We start from the raw sequence: 26,118 nt of genomic DNA, 5'->3' as shown, positions 1-26,118 counted from the left end.
ACACACCTCCAGGCTGTGTAAGGGCTATTTGACCAAGAATGAGAGTGATGGAGTGCTGCATCAGATGACCTGGCCTCCACAATCACCCAACCTCAACCCAATTGAGATGGTTTGGGATGAGTTGGACTGCAGAGTGATGGAAAAGCAGTCAACAAGTGCCCAGCATAAGTGGGAACTTATTCAAGACTGTTGGAAAAGCATTCCTCATGAAGCTGGTTGAGAGAATGCCAAGAGAGTGCTAAGCTGTCATCAAGGCAAAGGGTGGCTATTTGAAGAATATAAAATATATTTTGATTTGTTTAACACTTTTTTGGTTAATACATGATTCCATATGTGTTATTTCGTAGTTTTGATGTCTTCACTACTATTCCACAATGTAGAAAATAGTAAAAATAAAGAAAAACCCTTGAATGAGTAGGTGTGTCCAAACTTTTGACTGGTACTGTATATACTTCAAAATTTGAAGTAGTCTATATGATCACACTGGTAATAGATCAGTTGTTGTATTACTTGTGAGGCACAGCTGAGTCAGCATACATTTAAATAATTTGTATTTGTATTTTACTGCACTGATGGTGCCAAATTCATGTTGTTACTCCTATGAACAGAGAAAGTGAAATTCCTTGATATTAAAAAAGACCCAAGCCCATCTATACACTTTCCTACTCATTACTGCTGCAGTGCTGGAAGTAGAAATAACACACATTTCATGGATTATAAAAGTGTTGACAGTGCTGAGTAAGAACTTAAACATGAACTTACTCATAAAAACAGATGCTCTTTCCTATTTTCGTTGACAGTCTCTAGTCATGGCTTTAAACGTTTTGAAATCTCACAGTATCAACTTTGCTGTAGTTTTTTTTTGGCCTGCTGCGTTACAGCCGACACGGTCATCTGAGCCTCCGATTGGCCAGCGGTAGGCCTATAGTGCACTTGATTTGCTCTCCGGGCCCACCTGGAAAGCAGAGTTTCTACCTTCAGACACATTAAATGGTTCAAAATGGGAACACTTTCCCTACCTGGCACGCAGGGCAGCTGAATCAGGTGCACCTACCGCCAACAGCGCAAGACAATGTAAGAAAATAGGAACGCAAGGCTATTTCGCTGTTTTTTTTACAGAAATGTTTGTTGATCGACTGGTCGATCTCCAAGGCATTCCTAGTCGATCGCCTAACATTTCTGTAAAAAAACAACGATAAAGCCTTGCGTTTCTTTTTATTTCTTTTTTGTCTCGCGCTGTTGGCAGTAGATGCACCTGATTGGTCGGACCCAAATCATTATTTGGAATCAACCAGTTGGTGACCACTGCCGTTGACCTTATCAAGAGCCCCAGGACCAGTGGAAGCAAAATAGTAGCAGGTAATTGTTGCCAAAAACCTGGTTGCCTCTGCAAGGAGGCTGACACTTGGCCGCAAGTGGATCTTCCAGCAAGACAATAACCCCAAGCACACATCTAAATCCACAAAGAAATGGTTAATCAACATTTTGCAATGGCCATCTCAGTCTCTGGACTTCAACACCATTGAAAACCTGTGGTTGGAATTGAAGTCCATAATCGCAGATGAAGGATATCAAGGATCTGGAAATATTAAGGTCTAAAATCCCTCCCAATGTGTTCTCCAATCTAATTTTACATTTACATTTACGTCATTTAGCAGACGCTCTTATCCAGAGCGACTTACAAATTGGTGCATTCACCTTATAGCCAGTGGGATAACCACTTTACAATATGTTTTTTTTTTGTTTTTTTTAGGGGGGGGGGGGGGGGGGTAGAAGGATTACTTTATCCTTTTTTCAAGTGTCTCCGGAAGGTGGTGAGTGACTCCGCCGTCCTGGCGTCGTGAGGGAGCTTGTTCCACCATTGGGGTGCCAGAGCAGCGAACAGTTTTGACTGGGCTGAGCGGGAACTGTGCTTCCGCAGAGGTAGGGGGGCCAGCAGGCCAACAGCGAGTTGCAGTAATCCAGACGGGAGATGACAAGTGCCTGGATTAGGACCTGTGCCGCTTCCTGTGTAAGGCAGGGTCGTACTCTCCGAATGTTGTAGAGCATGAACCTACAGGATCGGGTCACCGCCTTGATGTTAGCGGAGAACGACAGGGTGTTGTCCAGGGTCACGCCAAGGTTCTTTGCACTCTGGGAGGAGGACACAACGGAGTTGTCAACCGTGATGGCGAGATCATGGAACGGGCAGTCCTTCCCCGGGAGGAAGAGCAGCTCCGTCTTGCCGAGGTACAGCTTGAGGTGGTGATCCGTCATAAAACATTTTAGAGTTGGCTGCGCGCGCAGTGATGTGGCTGCTGTGGATTTCTTGTCCCACTCCCCCGACTTTGACATTAGAGTATTTAGTGTAGTGACAAGAAATTACAATTAAATCCATTTTAATCCCACTTTGTAACACAAGAAAATGTGGAAAAAGTCAAGGGGTGTGAATACTTTCTGAAGGGAATGTAGTTGCCCAACTTTCTGATCAGATACACATCTCACATTTCACCATGCAATAAGCTTACATATCGGCATAAACAGTACTGTATCCCCTTAATCCCTTTACACTGAGTTAAGGTTGCCCATTCAAGCCCCAAGCTACAGCATCTCTGCCTCTCTAACAGGTCAGCTAAATCTCTAGGCAAATGATCCAGCATCGGCTGCCACACTTTAGTACAGATATATATCTTTTTTCCTTTCATCCTATTGCCAAGTCTTTCAATAGGCAAAACCTTAATACCACTGTGTAATCGTTTTCTTTATCTAGAGCAGTGTTTCCCAACCCTGGTCCTCGAGTACCCCCAACAGTACACATTTTTGGTGTAACCCTGGACAAGCACAGCTGATTCAACTTGTCAACTAATCATCAAGCCCTCAATGAGGTGAATGAGGTGGGTTTGTCCAGGGCTACAATGAAAATGTGTACTGTTAGGGGTACTCAAGAACCAGGGTTGGGAAACACTGATCTAGAGTACATTTCAGACCAACACCAGTGTTCTAAAGTTTGGGAAATGCATATCTCACTGCTTCCTTAGCTTGCCTTATACAGAAAAGAGGATGGGAAAAGAAGAAGGGAAGGTAGGAGAGGAAGTAGAGCGAGGGCATCTGCCTTATGGCCAACAAGGAGAGCTGTTGAGGTCTAACCACACACCCAAAATACAGTGTTCAATCGTGAGTTCTAGCCAGCTCAGTGATGGTCATGACCAGAGCTCGATCAAAAATTCAGCCTGAGAGCGCTGAGTTCACCTCAGTGTCCAGGTTATGATTGGGGGAGGGGAAACTGATTTGAGATCTGTACCTAGGAGAAACTTCACCCCGGGGCAGGGGAGGCGGAGTGAAGGAAAGAGGGAAGGAGTCAGTAGACCAGATACACTACATGGCCTGCTTGTCGAACATCTCATTCCAACATCATGGGCATTAATATGGAGTTGGTCCCCCCTTTTCTGCTACAGTGGGGGAAAAAAGTATTTAGTCAGCCACCAATTGTGCAAGTTCTCCCACTTAAAAAGATGAGAGAGGCCTGTAATTTTCATCATAGGTACACGTCAACTATGACAGACAAATTGAGGAAAAAAAATCCAGAAAATCACATTGTAGGATTTTTTATGAATTTATTTGCAAATTATGGTGGAAAATAAGTATTTGGTCACCTACAAACAAGCAAGATTTCTGGCTCTCACAGACCTGTAACTTCTTCTTTAAGAGGCTCCTCTGTCCTCCACTCGTTACCTGTATTAATGGCACCTGTTTGAACTTGTTATCAGTATAAAAGACACCTGTCCACAACCTCAAACAGTCACACTCCAAACTCCACTATGGCCAAGACCAAAGAGCTGTCAAAGGACACCAGAAACAAAATTGTAGACCTGCACCAGGCTGGGAAGACTGAATCTGCAATAGGTAAGCAGCTTGGTTTGAAGAAATCAACTGTGGGAGCAATTATTAGGAAATGGAAGACATGGAAGACATACAAGACCACTGATAATCTCCCTCAATCTGGGGCTCCACGCAAGATCTCACCCCGTGGGGTCAAAATGATCACAAGAACGGTGAGCAGAAATCCCAGAACCACACGGGGGGACCTAGTGAATGACCTGCAGAGAGCTGGGACCAAAGTCTACCATCAGTAACACACTACGCTGCCAGGGACTCAAATCCTGCAGTGCCAGACGTGTCCCCCTGCTTAAGCCAGTACATGTCCAGGCCGGTCTGAAGTTTGCTAGAGTGCATTTGGATGATCCAGAAGAGGATTGGGAGAATGTCATATGGTCAGATGAAACCAAAATAGAACTTTTCGGTAAAAACTCAACTCGTCGTGTTTGGAGGACAAAGAATGCTGAGTTGCATCCAAAGAACACATTTACATTACATTACATTTACATTTTACATACAACACCATACCTACTGTGAAGCATGGGGGTGGAAACATCATGCTTTGGGGCTGTTTTTCTGCAAAGGGACCAGGACGACTGATCCGTGTAAAGGAAAGAATGAATGGGGCCATGTATCGTGAGATTTTGAGTGAAAACCTCCTTCCATCAGCAAGGGCATTGAAGATGAAACGTGGCTGGGTCTTTCAGCATGACAATGATCCCAAACACACCGCCCGGGCAACGAAGGAGTGGCTTCGTAAGAAGCATTTCAAGGTCCTGGAGTGGCCTAGCCAGTCTCCAGATCTCAACCCCATAGAAAATCTTTGGAGGGAGTTGAAAGTCCGTGTTGCCCAGCGACAGCCCCAAAACATCACTGCTCTAGAGGAGATCTGCATGGAGGAATGGGCCAAAATACCAGCAACAGTGTGTGAAAACCTTGTGAAGACTTACAGAAAACGTTTGACCTGTGTCATTGCCAACAAAGGGTATATAACAAAGTATTGAGAAACTTTTGTTATTGACCAAATACTTATTTTCCACCATAATTTGCAAATAAATTCATAAAAAATCCTACAATGTGATTTTCTGGAGAAAAAAAATCTCATTTTGTCTGTCATAGTTGACGTGTACCTATGATGAAAATTACAGGCCTCTCTCATCTTTTTAAGTGGGAGAACTTGCACAATTGGTGGCTGACTAAATACTTTTTTTCCCCACTGTATAACAGCATCCACTCTACTGGAAAGGCTTTCCACTAGATGTTGGAACATTACTGCGGGGACTTGCTTCCATTCAGCCACAAGAGCATTGGTGAGGTCGGGCACTGATGTTGGGGGATTAGGCCTGGCTCGCAGTCGGTGTTCCAACTCATCCCAAAGGTGTTCGATGGGGTTGAGGTCAGGGCTCTGTGCAGGCCAGGCAAGTTCTTCCACACCGATCTCAACAAACCATTTCTGCATGGACCTCGTTTTGTGCATTGGGGCATTGTCATGCTGAAACAGGAAAGGGCCTTCCCCACTGTTGCCACAAAGTTGGAAGCACAGAATCGTCTAGAATGTCAATGTATGCTGTAGCATTAAGATTTCCCTTCACTGGAACTAAGAGGCCTAGCCCGAACCAGGAAAAACAGCCCCAGACCATTTGTCCTCCTACACCAAACTTTACAGTTGCCACTATGCATTGGGGCAGGTAGCGTTCTACTGGAATGGTGAAGCATGATTCATCACTCCAGAGAACACGTTTCCACAGCTCCAGAGTCCAATGGCGGCGAGCTTTACACCACTCCAGTCGACACTTGGCATTGCGCATGGTGATCTTAGGCTTGTGTGGTGTTACGTCGCTTCCAGAGGCAATTTGGAACTCGGTTGCAACCGAGGACAGACAATTATTTTACGTGCTACGCGCTTCAGCACTAGGCAGTCCCGTTCTGTGAGCTTGTGTGGCCTACCATTTCGTGGCTGAGCCATTGCTGCTCCTAAACGTTTCCCCTTCACAATAACAGCACTTACACTGACTGGGGTAGCTCTAGCAGGGCAGAAATTGTATGAACTGATTTGTTGGAAAGGTGGCATCCTATGACAGTGCCACGTTGAAAGTCACGGAGCTCTTCAGTAAGGCCATTCTACTGCCAATGTTTGTCTATGGAGATTGCATGGCTGTGTGCTCGATATAATACACCTGTCAGCAAAGGGTGTGACTGAAATAGCCAAATCCACTCATTTGAAGGGGTGTCCACATACTTTTGTATATACAGTGCATTCGGAAAGTATTCAGACCTCTACACTTTATTCACATTTTGTTACGTTACAGCCTTATTCTAAAATGTATTAAATAGTTTTTTTCCTCATCAATCTACACACAATACCCCATAATGACAAAGCAAAAACTGCTTTTTTTTTTTTGCCCAAAAAAAAAATATATATATATATACACGGAAATACTTTGTTGAAGCACCTTTTGCAGCGATTACAGCCTCAAGTCTTCTTGGGACACCTGTATTTGGGGAGCTTGGCACACCTGTATTTGGGGAGTTTCTCCCATTCTTCTCTGCAGATCCTCTCAAGCTCTGTCAGGTTGGATGGGGAGCATTCAGAGACTTGTCCCGAAGCCACTCCTGCGTTGTCTTGGCTGTGTGCTTAGGGTTGTTGTCCTGTTGGCAGGTGAACCTTCGCCCCAGTCTGAGGTCCTGAGTGTAATGGAGCAGGTTTCCATCAAGGATCTCTCTGTACTTTGCTCAATCCATCTTTCCTTCGATCCTGACTAGTCTCCCTGCCACTGAAAAACATTGCCACAGCATGATGCTGCCACCACCATGCTTCACCGTAGGGATGGTATTGGCCAGGTGATGAGCGGTGCCTGGTTTCCTACAGATGTGACGCTTGGCATTCAGGCCAAAGATTTCAATCTTGGTTTCATCAGACCAGAGAATCTTGTTTCTCATGGTCTGAGAGTCCTTTAGGTGCCTTTTGGCAAACTCCAAGCGGGCTGTCATGTGCCTTTTACTGAGGAGTGGCTTCCGTCTGGCCACTCTACCATAAATGCCTGATTGGTGGAGTGCTGCAGAGATGGTTTATTATTATTTATTATATTATTATGGTTGCCCTTCTGGAAGGTTCTCCCATCTCCACAAAGGAACCTCCCTGACCAAGGCCCTTCTCCCCCGATTGCTCAGTTTGGCCGGATGGCCACCCCTAGCAAGAGTCTTGGTGGTTCCAAACTTCTTCCATTGAAGAATGATGGAGGCCACTGTGTTCTTGAGGACCTGCTGCAGACATTTTTAGGTACCCTTCCACATGTCTGTGCCTCGACACAATCCTGTCTCGGAGCTCTACGAACAATTGCTTCGACCTCATGTTTTGGTTTTTGCTCTGACTTGCACTGTCAACTTTGGGACCTTATTTAGACAAGTGTGTGCCATTGTTCAATCAATTGAATTCACCACAGGTGGACTCCAATCAAGTTGTGGAAACATCTCAAATGAAAACCGGTTTTTGCTTTGTCATTATGGGGTATTGTGTGTAGATTGCTGATGGAAAAAACAATTTAATCTATTTTAGAATAAGGCTGTAACTTAACAAAATGTGGAAAAAGTCAAGGGGTCTGAATACTTTCCCAATGCACTGTAGCTGGTCTTGGCTGAGTCACTCCATTTCACCTATCAGACAGCGATGGACTTTGGTTTCTAGAGCACAACCGAGAGTATACAAATGAATGACAACAACCAACTAACTACACACACAGCTCCCAAATGCACGCACAAAAGCATCATCACACACAGTTGCCAACACACAGCAGGACAGACACACAGACACGGATACACAGCTCCCAAATGAGCGAACCATCTGAAGCCAAAACAGATCCCACCAAAACCCAATTACACAAGTCTGTTAGCTGTTGCCTAGCTAGTAAACAGTCACACACACGTGTCACACACACGTGTCACAGACACACACACGCAAACACACTCTGCTTCTCTCATTCCACAATTCCACACATCCTATCCAGTAGTGTGTGTTACAGCTCAATTATGATAATAGTCGTAAGTTATACCGTCATGTAACTTTTAATTACAGTAACACCCCGGTGTGATGCATTTCAAAAGTGTTGGGAGTGTTGAGAGAGAAAAACTGAAATGCGGTGGAATTGAGAGAGAGAGAAAAACTGAACTGCGATGGAATTGAGAGAGGGCATTGGTGATGACGGTGATAAACATGAAGAACAGTTGCTCACCCATGACACGACCCGGCCGTTGAAACAGGGCAGTTTGGCATTGTCGTCTGAGATCTCCTCTTTCACCACCCTGAGGGGAGAAAGGAGGGAGTCAAAATCCACCAGGTTACACACATCACAACATTAAAGGCAACCTCAGCAACATGTGTATATATATAGTTTATTAGGTACACCACCTCGTTCACAAAAATGGTTCGCTCCTACAGACAGTGAGTCAGGTGGCCGTGGCTTGCTATATAAAGCAGGCAGACAGGCATCGAGGCATTCAGTTACTGTTCGATTGAATGTTAGAATGGCCACAACAGACAAATAACGGTGCAGTACAACAGTGGTGTGCAGAGCAGGGCTATTGCAGCAGACGACCACACCGGGTTCCACCCCTATCAGCTAAAAACAAGAAGAAACAGCTCCAGTCGGCACACGATCACCAACATTGGACAATTGAGGAATGGAAAAACATTGCCTGGTACATGACAGCGAGTTCAGTTTTCTTGAGTGGCCTACGCAGTCCCCAGACCTCAACCCAATAGAGCATCTTTGGGATGAAATGGAACAGGTTCTTCACAGCATGAATGTACCACCGTCCAATCTGCAGCAACTGCGTGATGCCATCACGTCAGCAAGGTCCAACATCCCTATGGAATGTTTCCGACACCTTGAATAATGCCCCGAAGAATTCAGACTGTTCTGGAGGCAGAGGGGTCCGACCCGGTACTAAATGGGTTTACTTAATAAACTGGTCGGTGAGTGTATACAGTGGGCTCCGAAATTATTGACACCCTTGATAAAGATGAGCAAAAATGAATGTATAAAATTAACTATTCAAATACTGAGCTATATTGGGAAATTATATTATTTTATACTAATACAATTGCTCAGAGAAAGAGATTTTGTTTAACAAGTAATACAAATATTTTTCCTATCAAAAAGGACTCAACTAAAGCGGAAAGTTTGGAGACAGCGGCCAATGTGACAGAGGGGGACTCCATGACCTGCAAAAAACACAAACTAATGTTCCATTTCTTGCTGGATCAAGACCTCTGCGTGCATTAATGACTATAATTTGCTGGTGTAAAACCATATATGAAATCATGATACATATTTTGAAAGCTGAGAAACAGCCCTTTCAAATGATATGACATCCCCATCAATACAATTGTAATCAGTCAAGAAATAACACCTATGAAAATGTGTACTTATACGAAAATCAATGCTTTTTTCCCCAAACAATTGCAATTTACACAACTTTCTAATGAAGTTAGAGAAACACTTAGAGCATATTGAGTCTTCCTTGTTTTGTAATGATTGAACATCTGAACTCAGAATAGAAATACCTTTTACTGTGAACAAGTTACAGCTGTTTTAGTGACCGATGGTCTTTTTCTATGGAATGTTCCTTGATCAGACACTTTCTTATCTGGATAGTATATTATCAAAACGAATTACAAATAGCATTTAGTCTTACATTTGATAAATAAAGACAAACAAGTAATATAATATTAATAAAATATGAACTTTATTGAAAGAATAAGGTTAGGGGAATACATTGTCTCATTCAAACCTGTAGAGAAAAAAGGTGCACGTTATCACCATCATAGCCATAACAATACAGTATATACAACATTCATCTCAGGGATATTGTCATCAAAATTGATCTGGCCAGGGAGCGACGCTGGTGGACAGGCATCAGTTGACATGGCATCAAGCATAATGTATTTCTATAACCTCCCTAAACCAGCCTGATCATGCAAGCTCACATTCTGTTTCACTGCAAGTTAAGTGAAACCAGTGTGAGAACAGTGGTCAATCTATTTTATTCAACATCAATATGGAGTATAATCTTTAATATTTGCATCATGGGTTTGAACATACTGACCCATCTGCTCGTGGGATGCCTTTCTCAGGATCTCAGACTGTTTGACAGCCAGACCTCTCACACGACCAAGCTCCTGTAGTAAAGTAATATTTATTCATAAGACAACACAGAGGAAATTCTTGCATAAAGTTGATGAGTAACTTCGGGGGCTGCCATATACTTCTCTGTCAGCTCAGTGCAGGCCAACGCCAGGTTCACCCTGCACAGGAGGAACAATAGTTTATCATCTTTCAACGCTAGGGCTGCGTTCCAAATGGCACCCTATTCCCTAGACGGGGAATCAGTGTCTAATATAACATATAACAATATAATAACAACCTTTACTTTGCCTGTGTCCACAATGAATCACACTACCTGGAGTGCCTCAACCTAAAACAATTTCGGTCCTCTACTATGCATAACCGCTTGCCCTCACATTCAGGTGCTACTCAAACAAACCACATCCTATTCTCCTTTCTATCTATCCTGTAACAAAGCCAACGATTTCTAGAGTAGTCCTTTAGTACATTTAACTTTCACTCTTTCTGTTTTGACTATCAGCCAGATGTTAGTGTGGTCTTCCATCAGATTGTGCCATATAGCCAACTTCTATGTATAGCCAACTTCTATGGTAACATGGCATGACAACTATCATACAATAGGATAAACAGATCTGGGACAAGGCTAGCCAAATGTTGATTCTCTGCCAGTCAATGTTCACCTTTCTGTCCTGTGTGTTGTGTGTGTGTGTTCTGTTACCCTGGCTTATCGTTTTGTGCTCACTTGGGCTGTGAGGGTGTGTCCTGTGTGGGTGTGATCTTCCCTCAGCTCTTTCTTCAGCATCAACATGTTGTCCAGTCTCTGCCTGTCCTTGTCACCATGGGGACAGCTTCTACAGTGTCCTCCTCACGAAGGTCTGAGAGCTGACAGTCCACCACACTGTCCTACAGAAAGATAAATAATAAAAAAATCATAGACCTGATATATATATATATATATATATATATATATATATATATATATATATATATATATATATATATATACACTACCAGTCAAAAGTTTGGACACACCTACTCATTCAAGGGTTTTTCTTTATTTTTTGTATTTTTTGTAGAATAATAGTGAAGATATCAAAACTATGAAATAACACATATGGAATCATGTAGTAAACAAAACAGTGTTAAACAAATCAAAATATATTTTATACTTGAGATTCTTCAAATAGCCACCCTTTGCCTTGATGACAGCTTTGCACACTCTTGGCATTCTCGCAACCAGCTTCATGAGGTAGTCACCTGGAATGCATTTCAATTAACAGGTGTGCATTCTTAAAAGTGAATTTTTGGAATTTCTTTCCTTCTTAATGCTTTTGAGCCAATCAGTTGTGTTGTGACAAGGTAGGAGTGGTATACAGAAGATATACCTATTTGGTAAAATACCAAGTCCATATTATGGCAAGAACAGCTCAAATAAGCAAAGAGAAAAGATAGTCCATCATTACTTTAAGACATGAAGGTCAGTCAATACAGAAAATATCAAGAATTTTGAAAGTTTCTTCAAGTGCAGTCGGAAAAACCATCAAGCACTATGATGAAACTGGCTCTCATGAGGACCGCCACAGGAAAGGAAGACCCAGAGTTACTTATGCTGCAGAGGATAAATTCATTAGTTACCAGCCTCAGAAATTGCAGCCCAAATAAATGTTTCACAGTAACAGACACATCTAAACATAAACTGTTCAGAGGAGACCGCATGAATCAGGCCTTCATGGTCGAATTGCTGCAAAGAAACCGCTACTAAAGGACACCAATAATAAGAAGAGACTTGCTTGGGCCAAGAAACACGAACAATGGACATTAGACCGGTGGAAATCTGTCCTTTGGTCTGATGAGTCCAAATTTGAGATTTTTGGTTCTAACAGCAGTGCCTTTGTGAGACGCAAAGTAGGTAAACGGATTATCTCTGCATGTGTGGTTCCCACCGTGAAGCATGGAGAAGAAGGTGTGATGGTGTGGGAGTGCTTTGCTGGTGACACTGTCTGTGATTTATTTAGAATTCAAGGCACACTTAACCAGCATGGCTACCACAGCATTCTGTAGCAATACGCCATCCCATCTGGTTTGGGCTTAGTGGGACTATCATTTGTTTTTCAACATGACAATGACTCAACACACCTCCAGGTTGTGTAAGGGCTATTTGACCAAGAAGGAGAGTGATGGAGTACTGCATCAGATGACCTGGCCTCCACAATCACCAGACCTCAACCCAATTGAGATGGTTTGGGATGAGTTGGACCGCAGAGTGAAGGAAAAGCAGCAAACAAGTGCTCAGCATATGTGGGAACTCCTTTAAGACTGTCGGAAAAGCATTCCAGGTGAAGCTGGTTGAGAGAATGCCAAGAGAGTGCAAAGCTGTCATCAAGGCAAAGGGTGGCTACTTTGAAGAATCTAAAATCAAAAATATATTTTGATTTGTTTAACATTTCTTTGGTTACTAAATGATTCCATAAGTGTTATTTCATCATTTTCATGTGTTCACTATTATTCTGCATTGTAGAAAATAGTACAAATAAAGAAAAACCCTTGAATGAGTAGGTGTGTCCAAACTTTTGACTGGTACTGTATATTTAGTCCCTATTTTGTTTTCCATTCCACAGATTTCATTTAGAAAAAGCCCATGTTTTCACTCACGAACCTGCAGCCACTAGTTAACTTGTCAGTTGACGTTCGAGGTTAGCGCTGTTCTGCCACAGAGCAGCATCACAGAGTTCTATTGAGCAGTAACCACTTTTCATGCCCGTTATGACATTGCATTCACTCTAAACATGCTAAATTCTTAGAGTAACTTTAAACCATATATGGTAGAGACATGGGGTTTTGACTATTGTTTTTCTGACGCAATTCTCTATTGAACGGAAATATTTGTATATACCTATTCATTAATCATTTTATGGGTGAACACCCTAAATTCCCTCCTCCACTTCACTCGCCCCGGTTTTAGCTTGCAGCTATCACTATCTACCTGGCTAGGTTTGGGATATTTACTATCCCATACCAGCGACAAACTTAGCTATGTTATCGACATATGGCAGTACACAAAGGAAATCTAGCTCACTTATTTTGCCAGCTAGAAAGAAATAGCCACAAATTCATTCAGAAACGGAGGGAGAGGATAGCTAGCTAGCTAACTAGAGCAATAGCTAACGCTACCTGCTGCTTCTTCAAGCAGCATTGCAACCAATATTATTCAGCGCTGCAAATAGACATTTTAACAAAATAATTTTGTCTTTCAAGTCACATTTGATAAAATATTAAGATCCAATTTAACAACTTTCTTACCTCAACTGATCCACCTGGTTTCCACTTTGAAGCTGTCAAAATAGCCCTTGAGATCCACCTTCTTTCCAGTCATCAAGCAAATGGAGGATTTGCTCCATGACATTTCATTGAATTAATGTGTAGCTCATGCTGTCATGTGTAAATGTCAGTTTTCAGAAATAAAATTAGTGATTTGATGGCTGTTATGTGGGCAGCTTGTTTCTCCCTTTTCTGTTTCCCTTCCTCCTTGTTTTGTCCCCTCTTTGTCTGTTGTATCTGTATGTGTGTTTGTCCCCATTATGTGGGTGTGTCTGGAGGGATCGGGGGGCGTGCTCAGGATCTGCCTCTCCTGTGCAGCTGCGGGTTCTTTCCAGTGATTCCTGCCTACGCAGCTGCATCCTATTCTCTCATCAACCTGCACTACTAATTCCTGGGCATGGCTCTCCACCGGCGCCAGATCGTTGTTCTTACCAGAGCGGTAACTTGGCTCACCAGTAGAGTTAAATTGTCTTTAGCCTGGCTCTTTACTCTCCTTAACCTGTCGTTTGTTTTGTCTTCAGTTCAGACATACCTCCCAACCTGCCTGCCTGCCTGCCGGCCGGCCGGCCTGCCTGCCTGCCTGCCTGCCTCAGCCTCTCCTTCCTCCGGAGCCGACTAGCCCACTCTGTTCCTTTTCTTCAGTTGTTTTTGGACTAAGACAAATTGAACTTTTATTAAAATAATTTTTGTTTCTTCCACTCCCTTAGTCGTGTTTGTTTCTCTGAGTGCTGGGTTGAACCATAGCCTAACAATGGCAGTGTTATTAAGGCTTTAAAGCTGCATTATGTAACTTTTTGGGTGACCCGACCAAATTCACATAGAAATGTTAGTTATAGATCTGTCATTGAAAGCAAGTCTAAGAAGCGGTAGATCTGTTCTATATGCGCTATTTCTATGATTCCCGTTCCTAAGTTTAGTTATTGTCTCTTTGACTTTCAGTTTTGTACACCAGCTTCAAACAGCAGAAAATACAATATTTTTGGTTACTGAAAATATATTTCACAGCGGTTTAGATGGTACATTGATTCTCTACACTATACATTGCTTGTTTTATCACAAACAGAAATTAAGGCTAACTATTATAATTTTAGCAATTAGGAAATGGTGGAGCGTTTTCTGCATATTTCTCCTTTAAACCATCATAACGATTATTCCGAAATTAGAACGCTCTGGCTGGAAAGGGCTAAGCTAAAAAGGGAAATCAACCTCCTAAAAAAGAAAACAGAATCACTAGAAAATAATTCCCGTAAATTCAATGCGCGGGTCACAGGACTTGAAACTGGTGTAGAAGCGGGCAACCCAACATCCTTCATGAGCAATCTTTTCTGTGAACTGTTTAGGCAGGAGAAGTTGGGTCCCATGCCGCTGATAAACATTGTGCACCGCACGGATCCTCACCGCAAAGGATCTCGGTGTTTGATTGTACGAATCCACAGTTTTGAAGTCAGCATGTCCCAGCCATGAGCACACTGTGGGCTACACTGGGAGCAGTGACATCCAAGCCAGAAATAGGTTCCGGTATTCATTTTGGGTGAATGTTTATATTTATATTTAAATTCACCCTATTGCTTATACCTATCAATTTGTTTAAGATCTACACAAGTGCGTAGGTAGGAGGGTTTAGGGTTTCTTCTGGACTGGCCCTAACTATACTGGCCCAATAATCACATGCCCTAGAGATATCCCTTATTAGAACAGTGGTAAGGGTGCTCGTCATTGGTGCTGGTGGCCTGGGATCTAGACCCGGTAGGAGTGTCACCCTACTCTCACATCCTTATACGTTAATGTCATTATTGCCGTTTTGAATTGCATTTATCTAGGGCTGACCCCATTTAGTCGACTGGTCGATTGTTTGGACAATAGGCCGTTGGTCGACCAAGATTTCTTTAGACGAGCAGTAGCAAAATAATAAATAGATAATATCATGGTGTACAAGACACCTGTCTGATTCACGCTGAGTGAACTGATCCATTATGGAGGCAGTGGGGATGGCACAGTCCATCAGTCTAAGACATGTGCTACTGAAATTGTATATGGTTATATTCCATAAGAACAATGGTGCAACACTTATAAAAATGATACTATTTTATAACAAATGTGCTTTCTCCCTCGTTGGATAGCAGTCGCTGTCCACGGTTCTGAAACACATCAGTGCGTTGTTGAATTGGCGCCTTTTCCTAGACCATGTTGCTATGTGCATAATAGCAAAGTTAACCAGCATATTGGTGTTGAGAACAATGTGGCGGAGGTAGCAGCAGAATGAGGAGATGAGAAAACAGCCCTTTCCTTATTGTCTAAGAAAAGTGAGGAAAGTGGAAACCCCAACGTAATTAGGTCTACAATCAATAGCCTAACTGTTAAATGTGCCTGACGTTATAAATCATCAATATATTTACAGAAATAAGACAGATCCTGCTTCTGTTGCCTGTTTGAGTGTTTGTTTAATATCCTACTGATTCTGTGAGCACCAAGCCTCACGCAACGACATGTCAAGAAACATGTCACTAACTGTAAGTCGCTCTGGATAAGAGCGTCTGCTAAATGACTAAAATGTAAATGTAAAAGTAAACATTAGGCTGCTTTTAATCTTTGCTTTGCTGTAATAAAGGCTTTACACTATTATTATTTATTATTTATTTAGTGTTGTTTACCCTGTTCCAAATTGTCAGAAAAATAATAATAATAATAATAATAATAATAATAATAATAATAATAATAATAATAATAATAATAATAATGTTCCTTTTTCTGGATCTCCTTATTGTTATTATTACTATAATAATAATAATAATAATGTTCCTTTTTCTGGATCTCCTTATTGGTATTATTACTATAATAATAATAATAATAATAATAATAATAATAATAATAATAATAATAATAAGTGATGTCATTATCATAAGTAGTCTTAGTATAGCAGCCTTGTATAAGCACCATGGAGCTGTAGGCCTAAGAGCACATCCTGTTTAGTCTTAATACCGTAACTACTTAGGCCTACATTTTAATACTTCTATAGGCTACTGTATCAATCAATCATTTATTTGTTCATGTCATCAAACAGCAAATCATGAGTCATTCATGATTTGAAATGCAATCAAGCGTTTTTGTTTTAAAATAAAATAAAGCGAGCCTTGAATAATTTGCTTAAACAATAAATAAACCATTCCATTTCGGAAATTGCATTCACGAATGAATGCGACTGTTTTTAGTCTTTTCTGTAACAAAGACTTGTTACACAAAAAAATGTTACACAAGACTCACTGGTACGCTTATAATTTATTTAGTGTTGTTTACATTGTTCTAAACAGTCAGATAAATTATATTGTCTACCCATATGATGTGAATCATTGTCAGGTTATTTGATATATAAGCTTCAGTAACAAAAGAACACCATGGTTGCAATAACACTTCAAAAAGGTAGTTTGTAAATGTGTAAAATGTTTTTGTTTTAGGTCCACACTGGTAAGTTAACTTACAGTGAATTCGGAAAGTATTCAGACCCCTTCCCTTTTTCCACATTTTGTTACATTACAGCCTTATTCTAAAATGGATTAAATTAATTGTTTTCCTCATCAATACAATACCCCATAATGACAAAGCAAAAACAGGTTTTTAGAAAATTTAGAAAATGTATTAAATATAAAAAAACAGAAATACCTTATTTACATAAGTATTCAGACCCTTTGCTATGAGACTCGAAATTGAGCTCAGGTGCATCCTGTTTCCATTGATCATCCTTGAGATGTTTCTACAACTTGATTGGAGTCCACCTGTGGTAAATTCAATTGATTGGACATGATTTGGAAAGGCAAACACCAGTCTATATAAGGTCCCACAGTTGACAGTGCATGTCAGAGCAAAAACCAAGCCATGAGGTCGAAGGATTGTGTCGAGGCACAGATCTGGGGAAAGGTACCAAAACATTTCTGCAGCATTGAAGGTCACCAAGAACACAGTGGCCTCATTCTTAACCAGTAAACATTCCCCCGTTTCAAGTTTATTTGTCACGTCTTCTGTATCCATTTTGCTGTCACATGTGTTACGTGTTCAGAGTTTGTTATGACCAATTTATTGATGTGATTATGATGCTATAGGTCAGGCCCTATTGTGCCCTATTGGGACGGGATTCGTTTTACTGTGGGAAGTCGGGTAATGTAATTATGTGCACGAGCACAAAACACCACATCTGTCATTTTAGTCCCATCCGAATCAGCCATGGCAGTCATTTTTACATGTCAGGAGAGTAACAATTCCAGCCAGAATAACCTACTCCAAGGTCCTCTGATAATCAACATCCCTGTGTTTTAAGAGAAATGTCTGAGTTTGACAGGTGTTGCTCGCGGTTTGCACAAGAAAACAATAACTGATTCGAATGAATGGCCTAAGCTATATATGAATGGCCTACATGTAGCCTATCAACTTTCACAGTGAATGCTTTTGTTTATATGTTTTGGGCGTATGAATTGAATATTGCCAAATGCATCAGTAAAAAATATTGATTATATTTAATGCAACCCTAGCAAAGCAGCATACAACTGACCTAAACGTTTGGAAATGATAAGTTCACTTTCTCATCCATAGCCTTAAAATTAATCTCAAGTGCAATTGCACCGTTTTAGCTGACATCTGAAGGCTGGGGGGGCATTTAGGACGTACTGCGTATCGCTAAAATATCCTAATGTTTATGATCACACTTCCTCAATTAAAATATTATGGCGACACTATACCAACAATGGTTTGGTATGGTTTAGAAACTTGGGAACCAAGCTCGAGTTATCAGTGTGGCCCTATCACCTGGACATGTTGAAATACTGTATTTTCACGCCTAGAATAAAAACCTCCAGGCTCGTCAATTTATTGAGAAAACATTTAGAATTACAGGGGGCAGTTTGGAAAAAACTAATCCCGTCCGAATCATCCTCTGGAATAACAGACATTCTGGCTTAATAATTACATAACCAAAGTTCTCTGGTAATACTAGTCCCATGTGAATAGGTCTTTGGTCACGTGCATGCGATGCATACATGTGTCACGTAAAGATAGCAAGGGTTGAGTGAATAGGGAATGTTTTTCCTAAACAAATGAGGGATTTTGCTAACATAATTATTTTGTCAGAAATGGCTGTAATTATGTTGCAGCTTCTGCGCAATAAACACTGACGTTCTGTGGTGGTCGCTGCAGCAGACAGGAGAGAGAGACAACGGGTGCTAGTCACTCGATGTCTTTTATTTTTTTTACACAGTGCAGTAAGTCTGAGCCGGGCCCAGCACCATCAAATCAGTTGCTGGTCGGACTCCCTCTAGTCATTTGTGTGTCTTAATTATTTAATCAAACCGTGTGCTTAAAGCATCAGATAAGCTCAGTGAATATAGTTGATTTCATTAAAACACATAGGATGTGTCAATATATAGGAAAATACATGGTTAAAAAACAACACAATCTGACACTCAATTCGTGCAAATTTCTTCAGCAGATTTCGTGCATTTTTTTTTTTTTTGTGGCTTAATTCGTGTGAAAATACACACATTTTTGTGCTACTTCATTCATAGGAAAAAACATTTTTGGTAGTCAAACTTCGGAACAATCTTTTGAAAGTTATTGGAGCAATGCATTTTGGGCAATGGTGTTCTACACTGCCGTTTTTTGTGTCCCACATTTATTTATATAAAAATAAAAATGTGTTAATGACCCAATATTGTTAATCAACCAGGTTGTCACCAAAATACATATAATATAATATCAATGCTGTATTAATTAGTATTAGTAATTGTATATAATTAGCCAATGCTGTTTTCTATGCTTGTTTCCACTTAATACTTTGGGATACTGGTGCTATGTTGGATTTTATGAGGGTTGCAAAATTGGAGTAAAAAGCTGTATTTGTCAGTTTTTTTTGTGGTATCGATGAAGGTATTTGATTGGGGAATGGGGATAGATTTTCATGATAGGAAACTAATTCATCAATAAATGTGGGGAAACAGAAGACCTGCAAAAAAAATCTGTTTGTTTTAAATTCCCCTGGTGCAACTGCATAGTATTTGCAACTATAACGAGTCTGGACTATGATCAATTAAGCCATATCAATGCAGTTAAACAGGTTCATGTAAAATAATGAATTATGTAAGCTTACACTTATGGCATTTCCAAGGCTGTTTTTTGATGATTATTACGGTCGTGTCAATCATGTTATATACTGAGTCTATTGTAACAAGGCATATGCCAGCATTGCAGGTCTACTGCCTCTGGCCAGAGGCCTACTTGGCTGTCATGGCAACGGCTGTTAGAGCTCACTTTGCAAAGTATGAACCCTGGTTAAAGTTCCTGTTTCAGCTTTCACTTTCTTCCGCTACATTGGTGGCAGCATTGGGATCACCTCCAGTTCATTTCTAGTTATGTGATCTAGTGGTGGGAAGCATTTTGTTTTTCAACATTGTGTTGGGTGTAATTACATTGATATATCTAATGAACAATGGAAAAGCAACAACGTCGGGTGTGACGGATAGAAGTAGTCCCTACAGGTGTGATCAAGCCTTACATCAAAGTAGCCTGAAGCTGAATGGAAAGTGCTATGCCCTGACCAGTTATTCAGAAGAAAATCCTCTGTGACTGTCTAATTTACATACAGTGCATTCGGAAAGTATTCAGACCCCTTGACTTTTTCCACATTTTGTTATGTTACAGCCTTAATCTTAAATGGATTAAATACTTTTTTCCCTCATCAATCTACACAGAATACCCCATAATGACAAAGCAAAAACAAGTTGACATTTTTGCAAATGTATATTAAAAAACACAGGGAAATATCACATTTACATAAGTATTCAGACCCTTTACTCAGTACTTTGTTGAAGCACCTTTGGCAGCAATTACAGCCTCGAGTCTTCATGGGTATGACGCTACAAGCTTGGCACACCTGTATTTGGGAAGTTTCTCCCATTCTTCTCTGAAGATCCTCTCAAGCTCTGTCAGGTTGGATGGGGAGGGTCGCTGCACAGCTGTTTTCAGGTCTCTCCAGTGATGTTCGATCGGGTTCAAGTCCGGGCTCTGGCTGGGCCACTCAAGGACATTCAGAGACTTGTCCCGAAGCCACTCCTGTGTTGTCTTGGCTATGCGCTTAGGCTCGTTGTCCTGTTTGAAGGTGAATCTTCGCCCCAGTCTGAGGTCCTGAGGGCTCTGGAGAAGGTTTTCATCAAGGATCTCTCTGTACTTTGCTCCGTTCATCTTTCCCTCGATCCTGACTAGTCTCCCAGTCCCTGCCGCTGAAAAACATCCCCACAGCATGATGCTGACACCACCATGCTTCACAGTAGGGATGGTATTGGCCAGGTGATGAGCGGTGCCTGGTTTCCTCCAGATGTGACGCTTGGCATTCAGGCCAAATAGTTAAATCTTGGTTTCATCAGACCAGAGAATCTTGTTTCTCATGGTCTGAGTCCTTTAGGTGCCTTTTGGCAAACTCCAAGCGGGCTGTCATGTGCCTTTTACTGAGGAGTAGCTTCCATCTGGCCACTCTACCATACAGGCCTGATTGGTGGAGTGCTGCAGAGATGGTTGTCCTTCTGGAAGGTTCTCCCATCTCCATAGATTAACTCTGGAGCTCTGTCAGCGTGACCATCAGGTTCTTGGTCACCTCCCTGACCAAGGCCCTTCTCCCCCTATTGCTCAGTTTGGCCGGGTGGCCAGCTCTAGGAAGAGTCTTGGTGGTTCCAAACTTCTTCCATTTAAGAATGATGGCCACTGTGTTCTTGGGGACCTTCAATGCTGCATACATCTTTTGATAACCTTCCCCAGATCTGTGCCTTGACACAATCCTGTCTCGGAGCTCTACGGACAATTCCTTCGACTTCATGGCTTGGTTTTTGCTCTGACATGCACTGTCAACTGCGGGGCCTTATATAGACTGGTGTGTGCCTTTCCAAATCATGTCCAATCAATTGAATTTACCACAGGTGGACTCCAATCAAGTTGTAGAAACATCACAAGGCTGATCAATGGAAACAGGATGCACCTGAGCTGAATTTAGAGTCTAAAAGCAAAGGGTCTGAATACTTATGTAAATATATTTTTTTATAAATTTGCTAACATTTCTAAAAACCTGTTTTCGCTTTGTCATTATGGGGTATTGTGTGTAGATTTATGAGAATTTTGTTTTATTTAATCAATTTTAGAATAAGGCTGTAACGTAACAAAATGTGGAAAAAGTGAAGGGGTCTGAATACTTTCCAAATACACTGTAAGTTAACTTACCAGTGTGGACCCAAAACAAAAACATTCTACACATGTACAAACTACCTGTTTAAAGTGTTATTACAACCATGGTGTTCTTTTGTTACTGAAGTTTATATATCAAATAACCTGACAATGATTCACATCATATGGGTAGACAAAACATTTGTGTTATGCAGCAAAACACAACTATCCTTTTTTTAGGATGCAAACCAGTAATATGAATCACTGTTGATCCATCCTGTTCTGATCTAATGAGATGGATGTAGGCTTTTCTACGGCCTAGAATCGAGGCCTTTCCCAGTCATGAAGGATGAAGCTGTGCCCCTCTTGGTTCTCATTGGCGAAGACTGAACTCAAGTTAGGGGTTATATGTCAGACTCTCCTATACCACTTTGCTCAACATGTTACCCCATAGGTTGTAAATAAACCCTTTTTAAGGTGATATTACTTGTATCATTATTATAGCGCTGTGAAACCCATAGCCGAATGGCTTTAGACTGAGCATTTCTCACCATTTATTTACGGAATAAATTTCTGTTTTATAACAGGTACTGTTACAGTAGTGTGTTAATGCTTTCTTCAGTGGAAATACAGAATATGTATAAAAATACCAAATGCTAAATCAGAGATTTACGACTATTTAACCATGTTAATCACTGCTGAAACATGCAAACTACAAACATTTAACCAGTTAAAGATAATGGATACATGAAAACTAAATACAAATATTTTATTTAAAATAATTCATACAAAAGTCAACAGTTGGTTTGTCACGCCCTGGCTCGGGGGACTCTTAAATGTTGAGCCAGGGTGTGGAGTTTCTGTTTCATTTTCTGTGTTTTCGTTCTAGATCGTTTAGATCTATGTTGGCCAGGGTGGTTCCCAATCAGAGGCAGCTGTAGCTCGTTGTCTCTGATTGGGGACCATACTTAGGCAGCCTGTTTTCACTAGTTTATTGTGGGATCTTGTTCCGTTTGGTTTGGTGTGTATAACCTAGGACTTCACGTATCGTTTGGTTTGTTGTTTTGTTTCGTGTGCAGTACGGTAAATAAAATGTACGCTTATCACGCTGCGCCTTGGTCCGAGTCTTCCTGTAATGATCGTGACATGGTTATAACGTGAGTACAAACAAAGCGATTGTGCATATATGTGTGTAAGTGTTTGTATGTGTGTGTATTATAATTTCCCATCATAAAAATGTATCCCCATTCCCCAATCAAATACCATCATCGATACCACAAAAAAACATCTGTATTTTCTCTCCAATCTGGCAACCCTCATAAAATTTGACATAGCCTTGTATAAAGTGCATTATGAAAGAAAAATGTGTAATGTAGGCTCCACGAAATATGAAATGCATTTTGAAGAAAATCGTGTACGTCTACTGTTGCCTACACGAAAAAAGGGCCTTTCTGACTACAAGTGCATCCCAAAGTATGAAGTGAAAACAAGCATAGAAAACAATATTGGCATTAATTATTTTTTTTAAACAACATAAGGCTACTATTATATTATAATTATTTCGTGACAACCTGGTTGATTAACAATATTGGGAGGTTAAGTTTTTTTTATATACAGTTGAAGTCGGAAGTTACACTTAGGTTGGAGTCATTAAAACGTGTTTTTCAACCACTCCACAAATGTCTTGTTAACAAACTATAGTTTTGGCAAGTCAGTTAGGACATCTACTTTGTGCATGACACAAGTACTTTTTCCAACAATTGTTTACAGACAGATTATTTCACTTATAATTCACTGTATCACAATTCCAGTGGGTCAGAAGTTTACATACACTAAGTTGACTGTGCCTTTAAACAGCTTGGAAAATTCCAGAAAATGTTGTCATGGCTTTAGAAGCTTCTGATAGGCTAATTGACATAATTTCAGTCAATTGGAGGTGTACCTGTGGCTGTACTTCAAACTCAGTGCCTCTTTGCTTGACATCATGGGAAAGTCACAAGTCTGGTTCATCCTTGGGAGCAATTTCAAAATGCCTGAAGGTACCACGTTCATCTGTACAAACAATAGTACGCAAGTATAAACACCTTAGGACCACGCAGCCGTCATACCGCTCAGGAAGGAGACGTTCTGTCTCCTAGAGATGAACGTACTTTGGTGCAAAAAGTGCAAATCAATCCCAGAACAGCAGCAAACGACCTTGTGAAGATGCTGGAGGAAACAGGTACAAAAGTATCTATATCCACAGTAAAACGAGTCCTATATCGACATAACCTCAAAGGCCGCTCAGCAAGGAAGAAGCCACTGCTCCAAAACCGCCATAAAAAAGCCAGACTACGGTTTGCAACTGCACATGGGGACAAAGATCGTACTTTTTGGAGAAATGTCCTCTGGTCTGATGAAACAAAAATAGAACTGTTTGGCCATAATGAGGAAAAAGGGGGATGCTTGCATGACGAAGAACACCATCCCAACCGTGAAGCACAGGGGTGGCAGCATCATGCTGTGGGGGTGCTTTGCTGCAGGAGGGACTGGTGCACTTCACAAAATAGATGGCATTATGAGGAAGGAAAATTATATGGATATATTGAAGTAACATCTCAAGACATCAGTCAGGAAGTTAAAGCTTGGTTGCAAATGGGAAGAAAAAATAAACGGAGTTTAAATGTATTGTGCGTATGTAAACTTCCGACTTCAACTGTATAAATAAATGTGGGACACAAAAAAAAACAGTGTAGAACACCATTGCCCTTCATGCATTGATCTAATAACTTTCAAAAGATTGTTCGGAAGTTTGCCCCCATCCAACCTGACAGAGCTTGAGTGGATCTGCAGAATGGGAGAAACTCCCCAAATACAGGTGTGCCAAGCTTGTAGCGTCATACCCAAGAAGACTCAAGGCTGTAATCGCGGCCAAAGGTGCTTCAACAAAGTACTGAGTAAAGGGTCTGAGTACTCCCGAGTGGGCTCCCAAGTGGCACAGCAGTCTAAAGCCCTGAATCTCAGTGCTAGAGGTGTCACTACAGACTACAGATTCCTGGTTCGATATCACAACCATCAGAGTGGGCCACCAGCGAAAATGTAAACAATGGAGCAAGTGCATCAATTACATTCTTACAAATTACAAGTCATTCTTGAAAATCAATTAATACAGTATATACATTTTACATATTGTGCTTTTACATAACCCACTCCCTCCATCTAGGCCAGGGTCATGTTCATTAGGGCATACAACGGCAGATGTTTTAAAAAGATTAACAGAAAACAAAATTAAGCTGCTCTTACTGGACAATTCAACTCCCTGTTTCAGTCGTTTTCTTCCGTTCTGTGCATAATGAACATGACCCTGCTGATGAGACACAGGAATTCATCTCTTAAAGGACCAGTGCAGTTAAAACGTGTCCAAAACATTAGGAACACCTTCCTAATATTGAGTTGCACCCCCTTTTGCCCTCAGAACAGCCTCAATTCGTTGGGGCATGGACTCTACAAGGTGTCTAAAGCGTTCCACTGGGATGCTGGCCCATGTTGACTCCAATGCTTCCCACAGTTGTGTCAAGTTGGCTGGATGTCCTTTGGGTGGTGGACCATTCTTGATGTACACAGGAAACTTAAGCGTGAAAAACCCAGCAGCGTTGCAGTTCTTGACACACTCAAACTGGTGCGCCTGGAACCTAGTACCATAGCACGTTCAAAGGCACTAAAATCTTTTGTCTTGCCCAGTCAGCCTCTGAATGGCACACATACATAATCCATGTCTCAATTGTTTCAAGGCTTAAAAATAATCTACACTGATTGAAGTGGATTTAACAAGTGACATCAATAAGGGATCATAGCTTTCACCTGGATTCACCTGGTCAGTCTGTCATGTGTTGTATACTCAGTGAATATTTCCACACTATGAGGTTGGAACAGTAATGTGAAATTGTGAAAATTATGATAATGCCCTTTTAGTGTAAGAGCTTTTTGAAAAGAGCGCCTGAAATTTCAGCCTGTTTGATGGGATGGAGTTTTGGCCTGCCTGGTGACATCACCAGACGGTAAATTAGTTAATAGACCAATTAGAAAGATATTTCCAAACCTCTCTGCCAATAACAGCTAGTTTTCATTTCCCCCCTCCCCACTCAGATCACTTCCAGCCAGTCCTAGCAAAATTCTTGCATGAGAAATTGCTCTTTGCTAAGAAGCTATTTTTGTTTCTTTTTGAGCATTTTAATTGAAAAACATCAGGTACTTAATTGTTACCCAGAAATGATTTGATATTGAGATAAAAACGTCTGCATTGGACCTTTAATACCAACAATTGTGTATAATAACAAAATAACAAAGACATGTAGTAAAGGGAAATTCAGTTGACGTGGTTGTGTGGGGCAAATAAATACATGAAATGACAACAGCCAGACGGCAACAATACACTACCAGGCTCTACAATACCACACATTTGTCTCAGTGTGTCTCTCTCAAACACTAACACACAGCTACAAAAGGTTGCTCACGCCCCTAGCCCCTCCCCAGCTGCTCCCTGAAAAGGTGCTGACCCCAAGTGAACCCTGTTGCCATAGAAACCACCAAGAGGAACGGGAAAGACAGACAGACAGCTGTTTAGAGCGTTGTTAGAGGTAAAGAGCATAAA

General features: G+C 41.2%; 1 protein-coding gene across 1 annotated transcript in view; it reads right to left on the bottom strand.

The window, feature by feature from the left end:
• LOC311106278 (segment polarity protein dishevelled homolog DVL-3-like) overlaps nt 1-26,118 on the bottom strand; it is a 70,622-nt gene that overhangs the window by 23,840 nt on the left and 20,664 nt on the right. Inside the window, exon 2 of the mRNA XM_084148564.1 lies at nt 8,085-8,154. Within this exon, the coding sequence (XP_084004690.1) occupies nt 8,085-8,154 (70 nt within the window). The remainder of the gene's footprint in view (nt 1-8,084; nt 8,155-26,118) is intronic.

The sequence above is a fragment of the Coregonus lavaretus genome (assembly GCF_964263955.1).
Source record: "Coregonus lavaretus genome assembly, chromosome: 30".
NCBI lineage: Eukaryota > Metazoa > Chordata > Actinopteri > Salmoniformes > Salmonidae > Coregonus > Coregonus lavaretus.
This window is presented reverse-complemented; position numbering and strand designations above follow the sequence as displayed.